Consider the following 24,884-nt stretch of genomic DNA (forward strand, 5'->3'; position numbering starts at 1 on the left):
TTGTATATTGACGCAGAAGACTCATACTGGTCCCACCCATCCGGATATCATGCTCGAAGTGTGGATTCTAGTTCTTGCCGAACCAGGTCTTGTGTCCCTGATCATGGTTAGTCTTGAATTGGTAGTCGAAGATGGGGCAAGCTTACAAGGACGAGACGGCCCATCATGTACATGCTGGCGCCGAGGCTGCTGAACATGATGACCTTGAAGCCGGGAACCATGTACTTTCCGCGGGCCTAATAAGCAATCTGTCAGCATTTATCCCTATGTTTTCTCTCTTCCAGACGCCATATGTCCAGCACCGCATGCCATCGTCTCTAACCACGTCATGCCCCCATCAACCCTCCTCTTGTATATTCAGTACGCACCTTCTCCCAGGTCCTCAGTCCGTCGTGCTTCTGGAACTCGCGTTGCCAGTAAGGCACCTTGTTCTCGCGCATAACCCAGCTGCCGACTGTCAGTATCCAGCTCTGTGCGGAATGGCGGAGAAGCGCTGGAGGCTGTCGCGGTGCTCCCTCAGGCCCGCGGCCAGGCCCAAAGCTCGAAGTTCGACGTACCCAGGCATTTTGAAGAGTGTAGAAGAGTATTGCGCGGCTTGCGGGGGCAATTGGTGGTTTCGTGGATTGGTCGATTTGGTGATGTCGCGAGGTCGAATGATCCGCCGGCGAAAGCAAGTCGGCCGCCAAGGCCCTTGCCCGCTTTGGGCGCAACAACTTTCCGCATCTCCAGTTCACGCACGACGATTGCGACGCCAATGGACTGACTTCGCCCTTCGCCCCTGTCTTGTTGATGCCACCGGCTCTGGACAGGCTCCTCGCCAGCCCGTCTGCCCTGCGACTCCTGCGTTCCATCGTCAATGCCCCCGAACTCCCCGCAGCCTGTTCCGCGGCGACAAAATGCTGCCTGCCAACAGCACGCCGCCGCAACTACTCGACCCAGCCAAAACCTCCACCCAAGCTGAAATGGAGGCGAATGAAGGATGCAAGCGAAGATGCGGCAGTCCGAGACCACGTGCTCAAGGCACTCCAGCGTGACGAGTCCAACGATACCCTCGCACCGACCGTAGACATCCTCGAAAACGACGTCGTACGTGTGGCCCAAAGAGAAGACGACCCTGCACAACTCGCCGCCATCCTTGCAAGCGAAGAGAGGCTACACGGGAAAAAGGGTGTCCGCAATGTCTGGCAGAATTTCCGCCATCGAGGGTACCGCCTGCCCACTGAAGACACTCCCGATGCCGCATTCCTATGGGGAACTTTTGTGAAGAATCACCTGATCACAGACAAGGCCATAGAGCACGCCGAGGAGCTGCTTCACGAAACAGGTAAAACATACCCTGGTCTGTACTATCTGGTCATGAGCCACTGGCTTCCGAGGAGAACAGCGCCCGCGTTGAGATATCACTACGCGATACAAAAGAGCCTGAAGCCTCAGCGGCTTCCCCTACGGCAGCTGGCACATCACGGGCGATCGGCCTACAAGCATGGCGCATACGAAGCATTGATGGAAATATACGAGCACAGCAATGAGCGGGACCTCTACGACGAGGTGGTGCCAGCGCTCATTGAGAAGGATAACATAACTGCGGCACGCCGATGGCATGCACTTTGTACCCTTCGCAATGATATGCCGTCAGAGTCTGTCGCGTCTCATCCTCTCGTCCAGCTGTTCACCGTTGAGGATTCAGCTCGTGAGGTCTACTTTGACACGAAAGGGTCGACGAAGAAGTGGAGGCGCGATGCAGCAAAATACAATGAAAATCTTCTGCGCCGCTTGGATGGCCCCAATACCGCGCCCGTCCGATTCGAAGACTCGTTTGTCGCCCGCATGTTCGCAACGCGTACCTTTCCACCAGCTTCCATCATACAAGGTCTCTCTATGGTGGGCATCAACGAGATTGGGCCTCAAGCTGTGCTCACCATGGCCTTGCAAACACAACCGGTAGAGGAGCTACCTATGAGGTTCGAAGAGCTCAGACAAGCAGGCATTGCCCTGCAGGGCTGCGTCTTCTCTTTGGCACTGGAGACGTTCGCAATGGAGCAGAAGTGGCAACTGGTGCGCAGTATGCTGCAAAGCGACCAGCACCCGGATGTCTTTGGCGACGCAGAAATGCAACGCAAGCTGCTCGAGCACTATCTTGACAACGACGATTATGCGCAGGTCCAGCGCACACTTGCCATTCTGACGCTCTTCCACAATGACTCTAGTCAAGAGTCTTGGAACCTGCTCTTGCAAGTCTACATTAAACGCTCTGGACAGAAGCATGTCGTGGAAGTGCTCCAAGACATGCGTGCTCGCGGGATCATGGTGTCGCCTGAATCGATCATGGCCATTCGCAGCCTATTGCGTCGTCGGCAACGAGGACACAAACCTGTCAGTGACCGATTCGATGACTTGCGTTTCGTCGCGCGTGTATTCGTCATGATCCTAGAGAACGGTCTAGCCCCCATCTCCCCACTACAATGGCGCGAGATCATACGTAGATTTGGCATGGTTGGGAGGTTTAGGGAGCTTAGAAGACTTTTACTCTGGCTTCTTTGCTGGTATGCCCCGAGGAGCAGTTACCAGTTCAGCACATTGCCAAAATCACCATTTCTCGAACCGGCAACAGCGAAACTGCGTGCTGCATACCCCGAACGATTCCACTACTTCCACTTTCCAACAACGGTCACACAGCGCGAGAATCAGTTGCATCCCGTTCGGCAACTGTTTGCCCCCTCCCTTCAGCAAAGTCTCATCATCTGGGGCTTCAAAGCTGGACTCCTGCCAAACGCACCTCTCGAACAGTCCATGCTGGGCCCCACGCTAGCCAAGAAGCATTATCGTCGTCGGTTGCTGCAGCGCCGGATATTACGCCGATTAGAGTGGAGCGCAGGTCTACGAATTCTTGTGCATCTACGAAATCTCGGCGTCTTTGTTCACTACCATACCGTACTCAAGGCCTTGCAGTCGCAGTTTATCAACATGTTCGGTCGTGGTCGCTCCCGAAAGAGAGAAAACAGAGTGATGGAGTCAACCAACACGCTCCCGTATGCGCGATATGTTCACGAAGTCAATAAGATATGGGGCAGTCCGCTACTGCGGGAGCCTCAACTCTTCGGCAAGGGCATGGTACACGACCACATGTGGCACCCACGTATGAGACGGAACATCAAGCGCAGAGCTTCTATCAGCCTTGGTGAGATCCTGGGCCCCAACTGGAGGGACCGCGACAAGGAGAGCCACACGGCTGTCGAAAAAGACGAGAATGCGGCGATAGCTCAGCTGCAGAAACACTTCAGAAAGCAGGCCAAAGTTATCGATCCCAGTTCTGAGCCGCAGCTCCCTTCTACCATAGCCGTCCCACGCGTCCAAATTGATAACGGTAAGAAGTGATGAAGCGGCCCGTACGCCGGCGACTAAGATAACCGACTGTATGCCTGGCCCTGCCATGATACGTAAAGAATATACAACACAAGTTTCTTCACTTACTCTGATCCCGGATGTGGACCAATACTTTCAATAATCCGTCAACTTTGCTTGAAGTTCTCTTCTCCTAATTGGGATTTGGACACACCGACTGCTGCTACCCTTGAAGCTGTGAAGATCCAGACTTCCGTCAAGACGGGACCGGCGGAGGTGTGAGCGCGTAGAGCTGTCCACGGGCGTTTAGGTGAAAACGGGAGGCGCGCTAGTGTACGCCTCATGAAGACTTCAGGGCCTCATTTCAACAGTTTTACACCTCCAATTGTAACATGCGATTGTTTGCGCGCACTACTGGCTGGGTCAATACCCATGCATTACTCACCGCTACTCGGAAGGCCACAATGTGGCTTTATATGACCCCGCCTTTCTCAGCCCTCGGAATCAGATGCAGTGGCCAACCATCGCTGATGCCCCATCCGCTAGTATGATCAGCACCCTGTTGAACAAACACCACTCAGTTCAAATAATTCCAAAGCTTAAGGCTAGAATGAGGTTCACGCCCGTCGTATCACCAGGTGGTCCTTCTGCAAGTGTATCGGTTGACTCTACTTCCACGCATGGCCCCGTTCATTTAGGCCAGAGCTGAAGGGCCTGCAATACAACATTGATAGCCTGCAACTAGGGTTGAACATCAGCCAAACGGCTGACGATGGCTTATCCCAAGCTCTGTTATTCGCTCAGCTTCTACATGCTGAGTGACGTGCGCAGCTGTTTTACATCTATTCGGGCTCACCGGAACAGGGCACTGGTCCGACTATGCTGCGAAAAGCATTCGTATTGGCTTTCCCATCGGACCAAGGATTGTCGCTTAGATACTTCAATCGGCTGCGTGGGCATTTGCTTGATCGCTGTGACCATCCTGTATCAGCCCCGATTTCTAACATGCGCCGCATGTACCAGAGAAAGCGCAATTGAAAATTTCAGCATAGTTATACAAGCCATTGGTAGTCTCCTCGCTTCCTTAATTGGTGATCTCCACCATTCAGCCTTTTACTGTTCCACTGCTACATGACCACCCATTGACTAGCAGCGATGGATTCTTCTGTCAACGACTCGAGAGAGCTGAGCGAGGTACTCCACGAGTATCCTCATACATGCACGGCATACCCGTATGATCCGTTGCCTCGAAGCCGAAGGCTTATACGTCTGCTCCGGCTGTTGCCTAACGAGCTTTCAGACGCTGGAGTCGTTTGTACACTGGTTACACCAAGCGAACAAGAGAGGCATCAATATCCCTATGAAGCTTTGTCGTGGTGCTGGGGTACGGCAAAGAAAACCGACCACATCACGATTCATCATAATGGCAAGGAATACGTTAGTTATGTCAGTTCAAATCTCAAAGCGGCTCTACAGGCACTTCGCTACCCACGGCGTAGCCGCTACCTCTGGATCGATATGATTTGTATCAATCAGGACGAGTACGTTTATTGCTACAATTGGCTGCACTATGCTGACATAAATAGTTTGAACGAAAAAAACCATCAAGTTGAGATGATGGATATCATCTACCGAGACGCCGAGAGGGTCTGTGTTTGGCTTGGTCCCGCCGATCAATCTAGTCGTGAAGCATTCCGATTCATTCTAGTGGAAATCCTGCAGTTGCAACACTCTTTTAACCTCCAAGATAAATCAACAAATTGCAAGAAGTTGCTCGCGTTCATAGAGCTAGCACAAAAGCCATGGTTCTCACGACGATGGGTTATCCAAGAACTCGCCTTGGCACGGAACGCTATCATCTACTGCGGGGACGATAGAATATCCTGGAAGGATTTCACCATCGCGATACGTCTTCTCGTAGAAGCTCATAACGCGATGTATCTGCTCTCGGAAGTCATAAAGCAAGATCTACTGGAACAATATACTCCCAGCTACTTTGAGCACCTTTCAGCCATTGAGCACCTTCCAGCTACCTTGCTCATCGATTCAACTGAGCGAATGTTTCAATGCCATCACATACGTGCGTTGCCAAACACCTCAGGCGATTTGGATAGCAACAGCTTCACTAGCACTAACGAAAAGAAGGGCAACGGTCTATCGAAATCTGACGATGAAAATTATACAGACAACGTCCGTACCTACCCGAGGACTCGCTTACAGCCCCTACTAAGTCTCGAATACTTAGTGTCAACCTTGACTACGTTTGAGGCTACTTTACCCCACGACACCATCTATGCACTGCTTGCAATCGCCAAGGATACCACGGCACCTGTTATGATGACACACGCTCGTTTTGTGTCTGGTACTGTCGGGACGAGTCACGAAGATAATGAGACATACATGCCGCGCCCGAGCTACAACGTCGACTACAAACTACCGTACGTAGATGTCTGTAAAGACTTCATTCAATTCGCAATCGTTCAGGCTCTGGATAGCAACGCAAGCCGCGCGTTAGATGTCATTTTTCGCCCATGGGCTGTTGAGGAGAAAGAGTTACAGAAGATGCGAGATGCCAAACAAAAAAGGAATCGCAGAGCGTATCGGCAGGACTCTAGAGTGATGATATCTCACTTACAAGCCGATGATACCAGTTCAACCATCACGGACCCGTTTCAGAGCGCATCGGTTGAAGAAAAAGCATTCAAATTTGAAAGCATCAAGTTACCTTCCTGGGTACCCCAACTATCAAACGCACCATTTGCGAGGGAACAAAGTTCCGAGACGAGCAACCCAAGGAGGATTCGAATCAACGCCGACCCTTTGGTAGGACTTCCGAATCCAGTGCAACAAAACTACGCTGCCTCTGGGACCAAAAGTGTCGATATGAAATCGCTTCGGTTTCGTAAGTGTTTGGCAACTAAGCAGTTCAGTATGTATGTGCGTGGTTTCCAGCTCGACGTCATCGCAGAAGTTGCACAAGCAGCTCATCACGGGCATGTTCCAACATCCTGGGCCGACCTAGCGGATTGGAAGAATGCCGAAGAGCTTCCACCTGCTCGATTCTGGCGAACGCTTGTTGCCGATAGGGCTAGTAATGGTTTTAACCCGCCCTACTATTTCTTGCCGGCCTGTCGCGAATGTTTCAACCCAGGTAGTCGCGTGGATCAAACAATTGATACTACGGAGCTTATCAAAGACGCACCCCACACCATTGTCGCTCAATTTTGTCGGCGTGTGCAAGCTGTAACTTGGAATCGCTCACTTGTACGCACCGAGGGAGAGAAGCTAGGCATGGTCGACAAGGACGTCCAGAAGGGTGACCGTATCTGTATACTGTACGGATGCAGTGTCCCAGTTGTATTGCGGGAAAGCCCCAGGAAGACCGAACAGGAATTCGAGGCTGAATTGGGACGAGAGCTGGAGTCAGTCAACAATACTATAGTCAAAGCGGTACTGGAGTATATCAAAAGAACACGGCGACAACGAATCTGGAAAGACAAAGAGATGGCTAAGCTCTGTCGAATGTGGCTCGAAACCACTGGCTACATACACAGGCATCGCTCCGAACCCGGATATTTTCCAATCACAGAATCCCGGCCAGCTGATCAACTGAAGTCCAGATCCCAACGCGTTGAGGGTCTCAAATTAATCATCCTGAAGAAGATCATAGCGGACTTCAAAACATGGTGTGTCGAAGAACGCAAGAAGGCGTGGCTTATAACCAAGAATGGTATTGAAGCGGAGATGGGACAGCGTAACGAGAATCCGAAGACGAGCCCAAGTAGGATGGGTAAGGAGATGGACGCGCATCTAAACAGGCTAGCAGACCAAGCAACAGAGGTGCGCACATCTCGCAAACGAAAACGAGTACAACTACAGCCAGTCACGCACATGCCTGGGATCAGTTTCGACACATCGGTACCCGAGGGAGGTGTCGACTCGGGCGTGCTCAAAGAAGCGTCAGCGGTACTTAAGAAGAAGTCGTTGTTGGATTGGTGGGAAATTGAATACGCCCTTGTCGCCAGTCGCCATTGGAAGCAGAAGGTCAGAAAAAGCAAGGAAGCCCGTGAAGAAAAGTGGCGGTTACAGCGGCTTGAAAACTGTCGGGCTCTCAAGAACAAGAACGTGACAAAGGGAAGTGGAAATGCAGACAGCGTGCCTATGGCCGAGGATACTGCTGTAGGGGAAGGAGCTACCCGTAACGAGGATGGGGTTAGTACGGAGCATTTGACAGAAGGACCAACGGGACAAGATGAGACCACGGTGACCGATGCCGAGAACGACAACGGTGTACGGTCAGGAAATGAGGAACATGATCAGGCGATGGGTGACGAAAAACCGGACAGCGGTGATCACGAGACAAGAGACGATCATCTCAAGGACTACGACATACTTCTGGTGGACGCACGCTCTTCAAACTCGGCAATTCCTGATGCGCATGCACCAACAAAAATCCGGCCAAGCTGGCACCGTAAGATAGAGAGAACTCGGTTGACGGTAGACGAGGCCGAAGAATACGATCATAAAGTCAAGAAGAACCTGCGCGAAAGGCTAGGCGAGGAAGGCTACTATTCCTACACACTTCTCGGCGAATGCTACATTCACGGGACGATGGACGGTGAGGCGATGCGGCACCGGAATGGGAGTGCTGAAGGGGTACTTCCTTCGATGGTATTTGAGATTCGTTGATACTTGGTTCTTTAGTTCGTGTAGCGAATATAATTGTGTAATGTCTCAAGCTCGCTACAAATCCGCCAAAGTTGAGAGTGCGACAGGGTAATTAGATGGTTAGCCCGAATTATGAGATGTCGCGTCCTCACGTGCATGCGCGTGGTCACTAGCTTAAACGGGCCACGTTTCAGGAGCCTGACGCGTCAGCCCCACTTCCGCGTTGCCGAGGAAATGCCAGGTCGTTTTCTCGTTACATTCCCCTTGTTGTAGCGGCACCACGCCTCAATTCTTCACGCCTTGCACCTCGATTCCCCTCAATTGAACTCAGAATCCTTACAAGAACTCATAGAAACCATGGTTGCCCACTGCGCGCTGTGCCCTGACGAAGGCAAGCTCAGATGTGTCGCTTGTAATGGAATTCAGTACTGTTCCAAGCGGTGCCAAAAGGCCGATTGGAAAGTTCACAAGCTCATTTGCAAGTCCTTCAGCGAGCACATGAACAATCGTCCCAGTCAAAAGCACTACAGCATCATTGTCTTCCCGAAAGATGAAGAAGCTCCTCGCTTCGAGTGGACTCTGTTCGAGCCTGGCACCTACAACGCCAAGATTCCGTCACCCAAGAAAGCCTACGTGCAAGAGCTGGGCTTCGAGTTTTACGGGGTAAACTGCAACAATCGCAACAACCCCATAGGATACTTCGAGGAAGACAGCACGGATTACACAACCAAGAGGCACATCGCTGGAAAGCATCTCGGGTTGCTCTTTACGAGAAACCTGGGATCTTTCGAAGAGCCCTTGCCGGAGGATATACCAATCAGTCCGTCAATTCCTCTCTATGGGTCGCACAAGAAACATGCTAATTCGATACAGACAAGAGTTTGATGGACATCGATCCTGAGCTTGCGCGACTCCACGGAAAAGGTCACGTCCTTGCCTGGGGCTGCCATTGTCCCGAAGACAGACGCAAGACCTCTGATCTCAACTGCACACCGGCAGACTTCCGCCATGCCGTCGACGCCCTGAGAAAGAACCACTACAAAGATAGCCTGCGGGCGAAGGAGGTTATATCAAGGAAGACCGGTGGTGTCCTCGCCGTGCGCCTCACCTGCGTGGGCGACAAACTCTTCTTTGGACATCCAACATATGAGAGTCAGATCGAGCCGCGCTCCATCCTGAGCAAGGATTCGCAAGTTCCATGCCCAGTAGCCGACAAAGTCGGCATTCCACTGATCATCCGGAAGGAGCCTCCCGCGCTCTCTTGGCGCGACCGCGACTTCGAATCCCGTCGGGAGAACCACAACGCGGCGATGCTCAACCCGCCTACCCAGAAGACCAAGACCGGTACTTTGATCATTGCGCGCAAGGACGGCAAGCCGCTTCTGCCTACGCACCTCTTCTGCCTCATCATCTACACTGGCGAAAGGCTCCAAGACCCGCAGTTCGGTGAGGACGGCCCTCGTCTGCCGAGTATGATGTTGCAGAGCCGTTTGAACCTGGTGTCTCCGGAGGACTTCGAGGAGTATTACAACAACGAATGGCATCGTTTGAAGCTTAGTGAGAGGTTTGTTCCCTCGCCTTTCCAGATGTATGATGACTATGATGGCGAGATTCATCCTATCAATATGAGATAGGTTGGGATGAAATGAGAGAAGCGCTGGCTTGTGGATGAGATAGAGCGATGTAGGAATGCACGACTGAATGTAGTCTGTTATATTCAGCTAGATAGCGTCACCCAAATCAACTTACACCCCGTACCTACAACTCGCTCTTATGCGACACCTCCCTACTAACACCATCCCCCTCTTTCCCACCACCACTTCCAGCTAGCCTCACAGCAATGGTAGGCTTATGTACCAACGTCTGCAGCACCACACAATACCTCTCTGTCAACTTGCCCAGCTTCTCAATTTCTTCCTCGGTGACCTCCTTGCCGTCTTCCCTCTCCCCAAACTTGACCGCAAACTCCAACCGTATGCCTGTTATACCAACAGGGGCCGTCCTGTCTACGCCCAATGTGCCTTTGAAGTCCAAGTCTCCCTCTGCGGTGACGGTGCCGGAGGCGATGGGTATGCCGAGGGCGGTCGCGACGGCTTTCAGGGTGACGCCTGAGCAGGCTACTAGGGCATCGAGAAGCATATCTAATTGACGGCGCGTAAAGTCAGCACGTGTATCAGATGTAATTCCGATAGAGACATTGCTTACCACCAGAGCATAGTTCGCCGGATATCGCTGGGTCATCACCGCCAGCCTTTTGGTGCAGACCAGCCACTCTATGCGCTTCCTTGACGGCGGAGCTATCGGACAGCTTGCATGTTATCGAATGATCATCGAGAGAGCCAGTAGATTTGAGGGTGACAACGGCGGAAGATGGATCGCTGCGGTACCCGTCTTTGATCGGGGCTTGCTTTTGGCGGAGGGCTTGAGCGGCGGACATGTTTGCGATGAATTGAATGCGAGGTCGGTATGTGAAAGAACGCCAACTCCTGTACTTAGTTTCAAGTATAAACTTCTGCAAGGACGCCTAGAAACTTTCTCAGAGGCTCAAAAGTCGTCGTTAGCCTATACATCATTATGAAGTGTACCCCGCAAGGGGCAGGTGCGAGCTCCGCAGCCCCGCTTCGCCGCTGGTGCGAACGATCAAACAGGAAGGAGGGGTGGCTCGGTCGGGACGTAACCCAGGAATTTCATGTCGAGAGCTTGGGATCGTATGCTAACGAGCATATTTGAGATGGAAGAGAGGAAGAATAGTAGGCACGACTGCGCGAGTTGGATTTGCTATAGACACGTGCAGACACGCGATAGGATAAGCGTCAGGGGTCCAGCGCGTGTGCGGCACGCGTCTTCGCTCCACTTCAACGTCATTTCTCGTCACGTCTCTTGCCTTCGTACAATTCACATTGTGATCGCGTCCTTTCTTCCGCGTGCACTAATCCTCCATCCTCGAGCATGACTTAGTGCCAGCCACGTTTCTCTGCTACAGGCTCGTCACGGTTGGGACGACGGTCGTCGCATTGCCAGTGGTCCAAGGCTACAGCTTTCGATGCTGAGGGTCGACAAACACCAGCAGAAGATCTAACGTGCTACCCAGCTTAGTCTCACAATACCCGTTCACGCGCCCCCACTCTTAGCGCTGTGATCTCGACGTCGACATCCTAGCCATCCTACCCCAGCGCAACCGCACTTGCACCTACGCGCTCAGCATGGCTCGCTTTGCCGACCTCCCTACTGAGCTCGAGCTCCAGATCGCATCACATCTCTCCTCCAAAGATCTCGCCTCCTATGCGTGCATCGGCAAAGTCCAAGCCAAGGTCGCACGCGAGCATCTCTACTCCGCACCGACGATCGAACAACCAGATGAGGGGCATCGGCTAATGATGTTGTTACGCACATTGTTCGCCCGCCCTGAGCTCCTCAAAAGCATACACTCGATATCGCTCGCTATCGTGAACTGTACTATGCCTTTCGGCCTCGGTTCGACAGCAGAAGAGGCCGATGCTACACGCATCGATTGGGATACGACTAACAATGCCCGTTTTGTTGAGGTCGATAGAATTGTCGGCAGCCCTCATTGCTTGGGATACAAGAACGTGTATCAGCAGCTCGTCTTCCGCCTCAAAAAAGTCATGGGCGATCATGACTCCGAGCGGTATTGGTTTTCGCATATCGTGAGATGGCGCACTGCAGCTCTTTACGGCGGATTACTTCGAATTCTGCCTAATCTAGAGCGACTGGAGCTTGAATGCTACACCAAGCTACATGAAGGAATATACCTACCTACAGATGAGACAGATCGCAAGTTTTCGGAAAGTCTCTTTCCTTCCACGCCGTGGCGCATAGGCCCGGTGCGTTTCCCATTGTTGAGCGAGCTGCATGTCAAGTGCGGACTCTTGGTCAATAGCACTCACCTGTTACCCAATTTGAGGACCTTGAAAATTGGTGAGCTCGCAGATCTCCCCCATACTGAGTTTCCGTCCCTAGTACGCATGCACCATTTGTCTGCCAGCGCTTCCTTGTTGCAAGGAAAAAGCCCGGATTGGGCTATGCCTCGACTATATCACCTCCATGGTGAGATGTTAGAAGTACAAAACTTCAATTTACGCTTCCGGGCACGGACCATCCGCAGTATTGGCGGTGGTCCCGTCCGATACGGTGGTATTCTTTCTCTTGCTGGGATATTGGAACGTCTCCATGTGTCTAAGTCAATTCTAGAGACGCTATCCGTAGAACCCATCGACCATAGCGAATTCCTACACTGTCGATTTCCGGTTACTCCTGATGGGTTGATATCGGACTTCAGCATGTTTACCAGCCTACGAGAGCTTACTTTGCCCTTTCGACCATCTTCGGACACTCTGGAGGGTAAACTACCCCCAAGTTTGGAAAAGCTTAGTCTACTTTGCACCAGCGCAGTTTCTCCCACATCGGTCGAACATACCCTTCAACACCGGCTCAAGTACGGCAGCTTCTCGCGTCTCGATCTTTTCCTCTTGTCTGAGGCCCACGTGAACATCAATCACAAAGCCTGGCATACGTTCAAGAAAGCTGGTGTGGCTGTGTATATCTGGGTGCGGCAGTCTGTGCTTCTGTGTGAAATGCCTGTGTAGGGTAGGAGGGCTTGGGGAACGGCATTGACATTTTCTGATGAATCAGCAGAAAACTTGGCAGAGTTGTGAGGAGCGATCATATTGATGCAAATCCGGACATGGCTGTGGGACCATGGCGGACACCAAGAGACTAAGAGAGTAAACGCGTCTTCACGTGATCTGGGTCTGCTTTCCTTCTGGGTAGCACCTTCCAAGCCTGGGCCACACCACTCAGCAAATACACCGACTCAGTGAGTGTCAACATATTCTGAGTCTCCGCGTCTTCCAACACCGCCATCATTGCAGCTCGCGGTTATTGCACGGCAGACCGCAGTGCCTCCAGCCAAGTCCCTGGTTGCGCTCTTCCACCTCCGGGTCACGACTAGCGCTCAAGAGTCTTCGTGTTACGACTTTCTCTCGCTATCATCCAGCTTTTAGGCAGCCCGGGTCCCACTTCAACGCTTACCTACTCACGAAACCCGTCGAGCTGGACGGCGCCTACTCCAACACATTTTCGCACAATCCGATACCACAAGCTTTGCCGTCAATATGTCGCTCCCCAGCTCCGCCGCTGTCTGTCAAGCTACTCCAGATGACAAGCCGTTCAACTTCGTCGCTCTTCCCCTCGAAGTTAAGGAGCTTATATACAAGCACGCCATGTTCGCGGGCGGCCATCTCTGCGACGAACTCTACGTTTATTCCGGAATTCTCGGCAATGCACTTAAGAAGTCTTTCCCAGCGATTTGCTTCACTAACAAGCTCGAGCGCATCATCGCTTCCCGACTCTACCTACGATACCAAACAATTGTTATGCACAACAGCGACGACTCACCAGTGCTTGAAGCTTTCCTATCACAGTTCGGAAAAGCCAATGAGGGACTACAGTGGTTGAAACATGTTGAGTTTGCGAATTTAGGAGACTTCTGTGATTTTAGCAAAGCTGTACCTTTGATCAAGGTGTGCACCGCGCTAAAGACAGTTGTGTTCCACATACTACCAGACCATCTTTACGAATGGGAGGAAGAAGGCCTGTTCAGAGGTAGACCTAGCACTGGTACTGAGATCTCCGAGCGCCTGCGTCTACATGGCTTGTCCAACTGTGGCCATCTGACCAAGGTTCGATTCAGCGTGTGGGAGGGTCGTCGTGCAGAATTGGAGGGCTTGAAGGTGTTGATCCATGACTTTGCATGTGCTTTCTTGGCGCTGCACGGATCGACGACTTCCAAAAAACTCGATGTCGATATCGAGGATGAGCATGGTCCGATATGGGTGTTGAAGCCGCAGGCATGAGAGCAAATGCACGGACATGGCACGATAAAGTAATTATCGATGGGCTTTTTGCTGCATGCGATTACGAATTCGCAACAGCAATGGGTGTAATGGTGAGGGCTGGGGTATACATTGATGTGCGTCACAATACAACCAACGCAGATGTGGGTTATTGAGGTCGACGTGAAGCTGGGTGAAGGTGAAGGCGTGATACAATAAGATCCCTGTCTTTTGTCGGCGCGATTCAGTACCAACCAGTGTGTAGGCCCTTGATTGCGAATAATACGATGTTTAAAGTCTGAGCTTGAAGACAAATTATGTATCATTAGGAATCTCATTTCATCTTTCCTAGTGGCGAGTGCCTACGCACTCTGCAGTGCATGCCCGTGTCGTTTTGGCATTCATATGAGAGAACGCCTGGGGGCCTGAGGCCGAGAAAGACCAAGCTCGATACGCCGCGTACTAACCGTGCAGCGTGTCGAAGTAGCAGTCGACAGACTTGATCTTGTTCTGTCCATTGCCGTTAGTCTAGATGTCCTTGCCAAAAGGGCCAAATATCTAGAGCACTCACATCCAATCCGATAGTAGCAAGATTTGCAATGGATTCGCGGGCCGAGTACGACGGGTTACCTTGGCATTTGGAATTCCTAGCTTGGGTCAGCCTTGTATCACTTGTGAGCCTGCTTGATGAGACCTACTCGTATAATTTGCAGGTAAAAGGCCTGTCCCTATTGTTATAGCCGTCGGGACACGGAGTTAAAATGACCGAGGAAGCCCAAGGGTTGTCCCTACAATGTATCAGCAAATGTACATGGTGGAGTCTGGTGCGCTTACTCCCTGATTACCCTACAGCCACTATCGCCCTGGTGGCAGGAGTAGGCGACACTTCTGCTACCTTGGTAATCGGGTTGTTCAAATAGGGCAAGCTAAATGGATATCAGCGAGTTGATCAAAGGGACTATGATGCGCCATACCAAGTACACGTCTGCGGCGCGGGTGTCTGCGGTGCCGATGTCTGCGGTGCTGATGTCGGAGTGGCGCTCAGAACGAGCATCAACTCCAGCGACGTGAGCATCCCTATCCCAGAAGCACTGCATAGACTTAATCGTTTCCTGTTCATCATGGTCAGTAAAGAGACGCTTCTTCCACGACGTCCAGACCCATTGGTACTCACATCGAATTTCGGCGTCGTCTTCCTGAGATCGTCGATAGACGTGCGCGTCCAAAGGAACCTAGAAGTATAGTCGCAGGTCGGTGTGCTAGCTAACGTTACCCCCGTACCGCAGATGAGGTTGCTAGATAAGACCTACGAGAAGAAGAAACATGCGAAAGTCCTGCCCGCGTTCGGTGAGCCATCGGGACATGCTTGTAGAGTGAGCGAAGACGCCCATGGCTCAGAGCTTAGATATGTTAGTCATGGTGAAGTAGACTAGCTCAGTACACTCACGCGCCGTCCGCTAGGCAACCGTTCATCCCTGTAGAGCATAGGTAGGCACTACCTCGCCTGCCTTGCCTGTAGAGTTCTTGGTAGAGGTATACCTAGATGGCAGTTAGGAAAATGAGCAACAGATGATGGTGTGCACGTACAGCAGCCGGAGGATTGCCAGTGCCTGCAGTGCTGACGTCGGTAGCCTCGGAGATGCCGTCGAGCTTGACGCGGGACGCGCTAGCGAAGATGTCCTGAGGCATGATCACGTCGCTGCCGTCGATGACCATAGGCTCATCGCCGAGCTCGATCGTGGTGCCATCGGTCTTTTGCAAAGTGAAGCCTGCTGCAACCGAAAGCAGCGTCAGAAAGAGGATGAGGAGACGCATGGCGGGTGAAAGATTGCTGTAGGAGGACGAAGTGATGAGTCGAATTGGGAAGGAGTTGATTTGACTTGTTGGTGCAGGAAGAAGTAAGAGGTAAGGATCGCAACGGGAGCGTAGGTTCATGTGTTGAGAAGAGTAGAAGGTAAAGGCAGGCTAATTCCAGAGCCAACAAGTGATTGCCCGTTTGCCAACATTCCAATCGTTAGTGAAGCCGAGGCCTATGCACGACTCCTGTGTCACGTATGAGAAGTCAGTCAATTGCACGTGCTTTCGCGCAATCGACGCCGCGAGAAAGCTGGTTAATAACGTGTGTTGGCCTGTCATTTTCACTTATCGGTGATTGTCATAGGGACTCCTGATGTGGGGCACTATATCAATATAATCGTTCGAGGTTAGGAAATGCCCAGACAGGCCTCCGCTAGCCCTCCCAGATATTGCATCAGATGTTCGTGACACCCAGCTTTTCTTCCCTTTGGCCTACTGTGGCGAAGCTGAAGGAAGCTAAACCTCATCCTACAAGCGTGTCTCTCTCGTAAACCGAGTCGCATGTTAACCCGATATCACCTGGACGGCCCGCCTGTATGCCAGCCCTGCGTTCACCTCAAATCGGAAGTCCTACGAAGACGCGATACCCGGTGACCTACCCAAACGTGTGCTCCATGAAGACCTTTGGAGAAACGACACTTAGTGCATCATCCAGCAGTCGTGGCGATTCCAAGGTAATTCGAGTATAGAGAGTGCGTCTGATCAATGTTGAAGTTCAGAGCATGGCATCGGATGGCCCAACGACAACCCCGCGGGTGATCGGCGCTAAGGCCTCTGAGCTCTCATTGGCCCCCGCCATCGCCTACAGGTAGGCAGCGACTACCACCAGAGAACCCCGCGCCTCGTAGCCTTCGCCCTAGACCTGCCACAATGCATCAATCAAGTGTTGGCAATCTGCTTAACCTACTCCCTCGACCTCCATGGACGCAGCCACTCGATTGGGACCTAGGAATGAACTGGGATGGCGAAAAACGTGTCTTCTTCTCTGCGTATGTGAGGCATCGTGACGGCAACAGTACGTCGCAACCATCGCCTACCGGGTTCTCTTCATTCCAAAGGCTCCCCACCGAACTTCAGCTCCGTATCCTCTCATGTTGTTCGATACCAACCCTTTGGCAGCTCATGCGAACGTCATCCATGCTACGCATTGAGTCATCAAAGCTATTCTGGGGACATCCCGATGCCTCTTTCCTCCTGAGTGGTCATTGGATTATTGGAGGCGGTTATCCTGGTCGTACTTGTCTCGACCTTACGTTCCTTGCCTATGTACAGAACGTAGAGATTGAGTACAGCTGCCTGCACTACTGGCTTTGGCCGAAACAAGAAGCAAAGGCATCATTTCGTCTAGAAGACGTGCAACAAGACATTGTGGCTGGATTTTGGTCTACATTGAAGAAGAGATGCCCCGCAGCTAAGAGGGTAGTGTTCAATCAGAATTTGATGCTCTGCGACGTCATGGAGGAAGTCGAGAAGGTGCCACTGTGCCTGGAAGTATTGTTACGAGCTTCTCCAAAAGACATCGTCGCTGAGGCAGTCATCATGCAGACGCGAGGGGAAGGTGAGAATTGGAAGACCGATTTGTACAGCTATAGGGAGAAGCCGCAGTGGAGGAATGTATACTTTCGGCCTCTTGGAGATAGAGGCTGGGAATATCTTGATGCGACAACGCGTAATAACACAGTACTAGTGCCTGGACGGCTATTTCGCGGTCTAGTCGGGCAGTTCGAGAAAGACAGCTTTGTTTTGGATAGGATCATCTTCCAAGAACGCGCGTTTTGGCCTCTCGTCATAGAAGCCTTGGACCGACATCACTTCGATAACGGGAAAAGCAATGCTTTCGAATGCCCGAAGCCCGAATGCTCGGTGAAATTTACAAAGGCTGGCGAATGGACGATACATGCAGCGACCACGTCACATGGCTGCGCTCGAGCAGGGGATGATCTCTTCGATATACTGCCTACAGAACTGCGAGGAGTATTCAAGGACAGGTACAATATGTTGATGATAAAGAGACAGGAATTGAGCGAGGTCTACACAAAGATCTCAAAAGATTGGAACGAAGGTGGGGAAAAGAGAAAAAGAATGCAGCAAGAAATTCTTCAACAACTGGAAAACGATCCAGATTGGGCGACAGACGAGCCGGCGGCAGATCACCGGATCTGGAAGAACTTCACAAAGGTGATGGATCCGACCTGGAATGGACAGTGAATAATATTTGCGACCTGGCTGAGAGTGTATAATGACATTTCAGGGAACTAGTTCGGTCGCGACGCGGTAGTTTCAAAGGGTCGCATGCCGGTAGTCGGAAAATGCAGTGATCTATGCACACTAGATCGTTTGGAGTCTCACGGGCGCGACGTGAGCTTGATCAGGATCAGTAATGCTATCAAATACCCAAGTCGCGGTAGAGCCGGCTTGGTTTGTTCGCTTCCGTACAATTTCTTCGGTACCAACTCAACCATGATCTCAAGATCAGGTGCATCGGCACATTCTCAAATGCTGAATGATCCGGTGACGTGTTTACTCAACAGGCTACGAATATCACCCTACTCCACCTCCGATGGGTCAAGCGCGCGTACCGGGATGCTCAGTCGGACACCGACTTTGCCATCTCGAACCATCGGGCCGTAAAATTTCTCGCTCCTCACGTACGCTACCAAGCGTGTCCATGTGCAAATTTTGAGCCTCATCCTACCCACAACGCGTCTCGAAGCACGCGTGGGCCGGTCGGAGATGTCGGAGCACCCGAAAACGGAAAGCCGACCGCCACTATAACGTGTTTTCGCGTGGCAGACCATCTAGAAGTCAGCAAGTTGCACGCCCCACGTGCAAATGTCGGGGCAGGTCGGAGGTGGATCGAGAAATCGATAGTGGAGATTCCGCGGAGGAGTGAATCGTGCGCCGGTGTGCCATGGGGGCGAGGCGCCAGGCGTTCAAGACGGTAGCCGAGCTGACGTCACGGGTCGCATTCTTAACTTCGATAAACAAGGCTAAGACGCGTGGCGCAGCTTGGCGCGGGCGATCGGCGCAGCTTGGTCTGCCTTCTTTCGATGCTTAGAGGGCGGGCGGATGCCTTGTGTTGGAGGCTTAAAAGCCAAGAGCGGGTGTTGCGAATCCATCTGTGGTGTGGGCATCGTGCGAAGATAAGACTCGCAATGCAGTCAAGGATGACGTAGCACACCTTCTACCAATTACTCGGTGTACACCCGACAGTGAGGAGATGGCAAGGCGTCCCGCGCGTCTGTCCAAAGCCAATACTACCTCCGCTTCGGTCGATGCGCACTTAAGTTTCGACCCATATTTAATGCTACATCGCCTGGTCTGAGAGGTCCCGGGGCCAGTGTCCAACGGCCTCTAGCACCAACGCGCAATAGCGCTCAAGCCCTGTCAGCCGTCGAAGCTGTAATATGACGTTTCGAGGATTCGAGCGCGTGCCTTGTGATGCGCACAGTATGCATTGGGCTCTTTGGAGCGTGCACCCGCGCCTCTGGATTCACTGCGCGTCTTATAAGTTGCTTCTTCCGCCTGCGTGACGTCTGGGTTTTCTCACCTTACCCCAGATTCTTCGACCCAGTCCCCGCAACTGGTTCCCGGGTTGACTACTTTCAACCAACAACCCGCCCAAGCGCATTGCTGTCGACAACATGGCGTCTGCAGCAGAGCGTAAGCCCGAAATCCACGATATGGACACCGTCAACAAGAACGAAGCTGGTGACGCTGAGAAGAAGAGCGCTTCCGACGGTGACCTTCACCACACTGAGAACCCGGCCGATCACGCGATCACCGCCGCCGACAAAGAACACTACGAAAAGTACGGCACCTACGATCGCTACGAAATCACTGAGGAAGACTGCTACGACGAACTCGGATTTTGCTTTCCAACATGGAAGAAATGGACTATTCTCAGCATCGTCTTCATGGTGCAGGTCAGCATGAACTTCAACACCTCGCTGTACAGCAACGCCGTCGGGGGCATTTCTGAAGAATTTGGCGTCAGCAAGCAGGCAGCGCGTCTGGGTGCAGCCATCTTCCTCATCACGTACGCGTTCGGTTGTGAGCTCTGGGCTCCCTGGAGTGAAGAGCTCGGACGATGGCCCATCCTCCAGCTCAGTCTCTTCTTTGTCAACATTTGGCAAATTCCCGTGGGCATTGCGCCCAACTTCGGCACCATCCTTGGATTCCGTGCCCTCGGTGGTCTCTCTACTGCGGGTGGTTCAGTCACCCTCGCCATGGTCGCGGATATGTGGGAACCGTAAGTACTTTGCGCCTTCATTCGAATTTCATACTAACAGTGTTAGTGACAACCAACAATACGCCGTCGCGTTCATCGTCTTCTCCTCCGTCGGCGGCTCGGTCCTCGGACCCATCGTGGGTGGCTTCGTCGAACAATTCCTTGCCTGGAGGTGGAACATCTGGATTCAGTTGATCTTCGGTGGAGCCGTCCAAATCGCCCACGCCATCTTCGTTCCCGAAACCCGTACCACCGTCCTCATGGACCGCATCGCTAAGAAGCGCCGTACAGAAGGCGAGAAGAACGGCAAGCCCAACAACATCTGGGGACCCAACGAGCTCAAGACGTTCAAGGAACGTTTCAGTGTCCACGAGATTCTCGTTACCTGGGTTCGTCCCTTCCGCATGTTCGTCACGGAACCCATCGTGCTCGTTCTCTCTCTGCTCTCCGGTTTCTCCGATGCCATCATCTTCATGTTCCTGCAGTCATACGCACTCGTATACGAGCAATGGAACTTCTCCGCCTACGCTATTGGACTGACCTTCATCGCTATCGGTATCGGCTACTTTATCGCATGGTTCTCGTTCTTCCCGGCTATCAAGCGCAACGAGCGCCTCCGTCGCGACCACCCCGATGATGAGAAGTCTCAATACGAGGCGCGTCTTTGGTGGTTGCTGTACACCGCGCCGTGCCTTCCTATCGGTCTCATCATCTTCGCTTGGACAAGCACTGGCCCACCAATCCACTGGATAGGATCTCTGATTGGATCAGCAATCATTGGTATCGCCAACTACGCCATTTACATGGCCACCATCGACTACATGATCTGCGCGTACGGTCCTTACTCAGCTTCCGCGACTGGTGGCAACGGTTGGGCTCGTGACTTCCTCGCCGGTGTTCTTACACTCCCCGCCACGCCTTTCTTCTCAAACATTGGCGGAGAAAACCATCTCGCGTACGCGTCCACGATCCTCTTCGCGATATCTCTTCTTCTCGTAGTTTCGGTCTACGTCATCTACTGGAAGGGTCCCGAACTCAGGAAGCGCAGTCCCTTCGCACAGCAACTTAGTGCAGCTCGTGACGAGACTGGTGGTCGCCGCGTCAGCAGCCTTCCAGGCATGTACGGTTCTCGCGCAAACTCATTCGCGCAGCAGGGCGGCTCGATGCCCAATTCTCGCAGGGGTAGTGTGGTGCGCGGTGTTCCGGGTGGCGAGAACAGGTACGCGATGCACCGCAGGCAGAGTGCGCGCAGCGCCGGAGGCGCTTGAGCTTCGCTCGTGTTTCTTAGCAATACAGGCGATACGGCATAATGATATCTTAATGTTCATGAATTGATTGTGTCTTGTGAATATGTTGGTGATGGATGGCGATACCCCGCCTTGTGATCTGTGCTGGCTGTTACATAATCGGATCTGCCCTGCTGTTGCCGTTGCTGCGCGACTTCCTATCCAGACACCACAAACACCAAAATCCTCCTGTATCTTTGACATCAATATGACGCGACTACCGGTGCGACAGCGCAATCACTCTTATGACGCAGAGCGCATGTACCTTCATACTGCGAACGCCACAGGCTGACCAAAGAACATCAGGCCGATCCAGCGGCCAAGCTAGGTTTGCGCCGAGAGCATTTCGGCCACACGCGAAACAAAGGGATTGCATCCACCAAATTCAACCAATATCTCTTGTAGACAAATGCAAGTTTGTCTCATCGCCCTCGTGTTATTATACAACCGCGTTCGGTACTGTCTTTGGGGTTATTTCCTCCGGGTTCACAGGGGTGTCCGCGCCAGTCCCATCTGTGTGTATACCCTCTTCGAGAATGCTATTTTTCGAAAAGAAGCGCAAGATCTTCTTCTCGATATCAATACCCTTAGCCTGCCAGGCGATTGCTTCCTCAAACTCATCGAACTTCACACCAGCTTCTTTCGCGCGCCCACGGATCCCACGAGTTCGGAACAGCCAGATCCAGTGTGAGGCGACCATGCTCATTTCGATGGCACAGCTAAGTATCGTTAGTCTTGGACACTGATAACATGATTACCACGATACATACCATAATGCGTACATCGTCCCAAAGAGCACGTCAAACTCGTTCTGGGCCACGAGAGCCATCAGCGAGAAGAATGCGCCGTTCCAATCGATGGCCAAGAAGATGAAATCGATGCCTACAACACGACCCCTTCTCTTGAGTAGCTCAAACGGAATGGGCATGTAGCCTGAAATGAGAGTGAGAAAGGCGACGATGCCGATCAACAACACTGGCCACTCTAGCCCGTCGGAGTATGGTTGTCGAACAGCGTAGACAAGGCCGACTTCTACTCCTGCAAAAACGGCGAGGAGAGCGAAGAGCAGGAGGGATGCGGTCCAGGTCCGCCACTTCCTAATCTCGGTTAGCTATCCTGTATTGACCGGCAATGCGGTTTGTTCGTTGGGCTCACCGGCTGTATATGAGACATTGCGCCCAACTAACACCACACAGCACACAGAAGCACTGTGGTTGAACGATAAGAGCAATGGTAAATTGCTGCGCTATCGCGTACACTCCGAAGGGTACTCCACTAATTGACCACAGCAGCATCATGGACTCCGGCAGTCCATCTGTTTTCTTGGTTCTCCAGTTCCGGTATATTTGTGGTAGTAATTGGACGCACCAACATACTGTTCCAATGGTCCCGAGTACGTTCGCAGCTAGTGGTATTGACGTCTGTGGCGCCATTTCGAGTCAGAAGAATGAAATCGAAAACGAACAACGCGGTGGTTTAATCCCAGGATTGCGTAGTTGGAAGCTCTATCGCAACTCAGGTAAGAGAGATTAATGTGTACTAAGCATCGGTGGCGAACTAAGGAGTGAAAATGCCGGCCCACTATCTAGCTCATATGACGACCAGTGAGAGCGCGGTGCAAGAACGGCTCATCCACGAAATCGCAACTTGGGAAAACCGTTAACCTTTCACTGTCTCTCCGCCTTCTACATGGGCGAAGATTAAGCCAATCCTACTGGTGTATTCTGCGTTCGCTTGGTCCCGTGCTGCGGGTAGCTAGGATCACGCTATACGAGTCTGGAAGATAGAGCGCATGCCGTGCATAAGCTTTCTCCACTCTTTCTTACGGATGCCGATCCGGGTTGTAGACCCTCGGTATGCTGCCCGAGTCCGTTATCTACGATGCACCTTACAGGCTTCGCGCTCGAGCTTTAAGTGTCTTCGCGTGGGATATAAGATGTTTGTATTAGTGGATTGGTGTGTAGATAACAGTGGTTTGCCAGACCCGTTCGGCGGAATGACCGTCTCCATACTCAACCACGGTCTACGATAACTCTCGTTTGGGAAGAGTGTATGCTCCGAATCATCGCGCATTTCTCGGGATCTTTCTTCACTCCTTTGCTGTCTATTCGTTTCCACCATGACTGTCTCTACTGTCGTCAGTCCTGTTTTCTAACGATACTCTACACTAAATGACTTGAGAAGCTTAAGAAAAACACTACAGTGAGTGGTATTAATGCCTGTGAGCTCTATGAAGAATGTGTGACGGAATCGTTACTGCGTTAAGAAGACTGTAGATCCGATTGAAAGATGGGTATAAGGAAGTAGTCGGATCGTTACTGCGTTATGCAGGTAGTGAATATGCGGGTGCACACACGGCTGCCTATGGCTACCACCTCGCATATATATTCCGTGCTCTATCGACTGCGGGACACAGAAGACCGTACTATCAGCCTACAACAAACACCTCAACACATATCGTATACCTCCCGCCTACTCACTATGGCCGCCACAACCCAGCCCGACGGCTTCTTGGCACTTCCCGCCGAGCTCCAAGTCAAGATCTACGGATACGTTCTTGCCGCCGCTCCCAAAACACCTGGTCCAGGTAACCTCGCACTATACGCCGGTCTCCTTCTGTCGTGCAAGAAAGTTGCCTCCGACTTCGAGTACGAATGGGCTAAATACTACAACGCGCGTCTCCAACATATCGTCAAAAACACTTGCTTTCGCCCCTTGCCTGTCAAACAGTACGGGCATGCGGCCCGCCTTCGTATCTCAGTCACACAGCCGGGCCCGGGGCCATACGTTTACGAAGTACGAGCACCACCAGACTTCATGGAAATGACGCGGTTCTACACTCTGCGGCTATTTTACCCAGCCCGCAGTCTTACAGTAGAACAATTTCTCTCCTCAGGTCAAGCACTTCAACTCGAGGTCCTGCGATCAGGAGTCGCATCAAGCGGAGGCTTCCCTCGGGTTGACTTTAGGGCGCAGGAAATACACTGTTCTTGTACACCGATTTACGAACGCCAACACTCCCAGAACAGCCAGAATGGAAGCTCGAGCGATCATGTTCGGCGTCTGACCCTCGAATCCATACCATATGAGATTCGGGATCAGATTTGGTACCATGTGCTATCCGAGAGTCCGACTATGGAACAGATTTGCGATTTGTTGGATGTGTTCAATGACTCGCCCATGATTCAGGACCACCTTATGTACGGCGCCTTCGGGGATCGTTTGTTCAGGCTTCGTTGAATATAGCAAGCGGGGCACATAGGGGAAGTTCTGAAGGTGTCGATGATCCAGAAGCAAACGAGCCACGTAATGATAGCACTGAGGAGATCTTATTGTATGTAGCAGGGTCCAACAATGGAAAGCATCCAGACTCTAGTTTTGAATAGTTAGCTCATTGAGCCATCACCAAAATCGACAGGTGTTCGCGAATCTATTATACTCGGCCTGGTGTAGCTTCAGTTGACGTCTTCTCATTCTGCGTACCAAGTCGTACTAGCGTATCAGCAGATGTTCTCATCGTGTCTTCCGGGTCGAAAATCTCCGGCGCTACGTTGCGCCATTGTTTGAGCGAGACCTATGTATAGTGTGGGGATATCTGTCGACGGAATTGAGCGGAGCCCTGTCAGCCCATTTAGGAGATTATGT

At 52.1% G+C, this 24,884-nt stretch overlaps 9 protein-coding genes across 9 annotated transcripts; 5 read left to right on the forward strand and 4 right to left on the reverse strand.

Moving 5' to 3' along the window:
• Positions 1–67: 67 nt before the first annotated feature.
• J4E93_008764 (uncharacterized protein) lies at positions 68–565 on the reverse strand (the record flags this gene model as incomplete). The annotated part of the gene is made up of 4 exons (XM_049346662.1): positions 68–97; positions 147–236; positions 369–447; positions 558–565. 4 exons carry the CDS (start codon positions 563–565, stop codon positions 68–70), a joined length of 207 nt encoding a protein of 68 aa, XP_049196082.1.
• A 224-nt stretch (positions 566–789) lies between these two features.
• On the forward strand, positions 790–3,375 carry J4E93_008765 (uncharacterized protein; the record flags this gene model as incomplete). The annotated part of the gene is made up of 1 exon (XM_049346663.1): positions 790–3,375. The coding sequence occupies one exon, from the start codon at positions 790–792 to the stop codon at positions 3,373–3,375; it is 2,586 nt and encodes an 861-aa protein (XP_049196083.1).
• Positions 3,376–5,408: 2,033 nt separating this feature from the next.
• On the forward strand, positions 5,409–9,644 carry J4E93_008766 (uncharacterized protein; the record flags this gene model as incomplete). The annotated part of the gene is made up of 5 exons (XM_049346664.1): positions 5,409–5,422; positions 5,472–5,780; positions 6,963–8,013; positions 8,461–8,830; positions 8,884–9,644. 5 exons carry the CDS (start codon positions 5,409–5,411, stop codon positions 9,642–9,644), a joined length of 2,505 nt encoding a protein of 834 aa, XP_049196084.1.
• A 124-nt stretch (positions 9,645–9,768) lies between these two features.
• J4E93_008767 (uncharacterized protein) lies at positions 9,769–10,447 on the reverse strand (the record flags this gene model as incomplete). The annotated part of the gene is made up of 2 exons (XM_049346665.1): positions 9,769–10,151; positions 10,216–10,447. 2 exons carry the CDS (start codon positions 10,445–10,447, stop codon positions 9,769–9,771), a joined length of 615 nt encoding a protein of 204 aa, XP_049196085.1.
• A 2,698-nt stretch (positions 10,448–13,145) lies between these two features.
• J4E93_008768 (uncharacterized protein) lies at positions 13,146–13,886 on the forward strand (the record flags this gene model as incomplete). The annotated part of the gene is made up of 1 exon (XM_049346666.1): positions 13,146–13,886. One exon carries the CDS (start codon positions 13,146–13,148, stop codon positions 13,884–13,886), a length of 741 nt encoding a protein of 246 aa, XP_049196086.1.
• Positions 13,887–14,327: 441 nt separating this feature from the next.
• On the reverse strand, positions 14,328–15,680 carry J4E93_008769 (uncharacterized protein; the record flags this gene model as incomplete). The annotated part of the gene is made up of 5 exons (XM_049346667.1): positions 14,328–14,375; positions 14,437–14,512; positions 14,564–14,587; positions 15,313–15,404; positions 15,453–15,680. The coding sequence occupies 5 exons, from the start codon at positions 15,678–15,680 to the stop codon at positions 14,328–14,330; spliced, it is 468 nt and encodes a 155-aa protein (XP_049196087.1).
• A 3,686-nt stretch (positions 15,681–19,366) lies between these two features.
• Positions 19,367–21,221, forward strand: J4E93_008770 (uncharacterized protein; the record flags this gene model as incomplete). The annotated part of the gene is made up of 2 exons (XM_049346668.1): positions 19,367–19,974; positions 20,021–21,221. The coding sequence occupies 2 exons, from the start codon at positions 19,367–19,369 to the stop codon at positions 21,219–21,221; spliced, it is 1,809 nt and encodes a 602-aa protein (XP_049196088.1).
• A 457-nt stretch (positions 21,222–21,678) lies between these two features.
• Positions 21,679–22,672, reverse strand: J4E93_008771 (uncharacterized protein; the record flags this gene model as incomplete). Its single annotated transcript, XM_049346669.1, has 3 exons — positions 21,679–21,958; positions 22,010–22,336; positions 22,395–22,672. The coding sequence occupies 3 exons, from the start codon at positions 22,670–22,672 to the stop codon at positions 21,679–21,681; spliced, it is 885 nt and encodes a 294-aa protein (XP_049196089.1).
• Positions 22,673–23,720: 1,048 nt separating this feature from the next.
• J4E93_008772 (uncharacterized protein) lies at positions 23,721–24,479 on the forward strand (the record flags this gene model as incomplete). The annotated part of the gene is made up of 1 exon (XM_049346670.1): positions 23,721–24,479. The coding sequence occupies one exon, from the start codon at positions 23,721–23,723 to the stop codon at positions 24,477–24,479; it is 759 nt and encodes a 252-aa protein (XP_049196090.1).
• Between the last annotated feature and the right edge of the window lie 405 nt (positions 24,480–24,884).

This window comes from Alternaria ventricosa (genome assembly GCF_023758065.1).
Source record: "Alternaria ventricosa strain BMP 2768 chromosome Unknown scaffold_18, whole genome shotgun sequence".
Lineage (NCBI taxonomy): Eukaryota > Fungi > Ascomycota > Dothideomycetes > Pleosporales > Pleosporaceae > Alternaria > Alternaria ventricosa.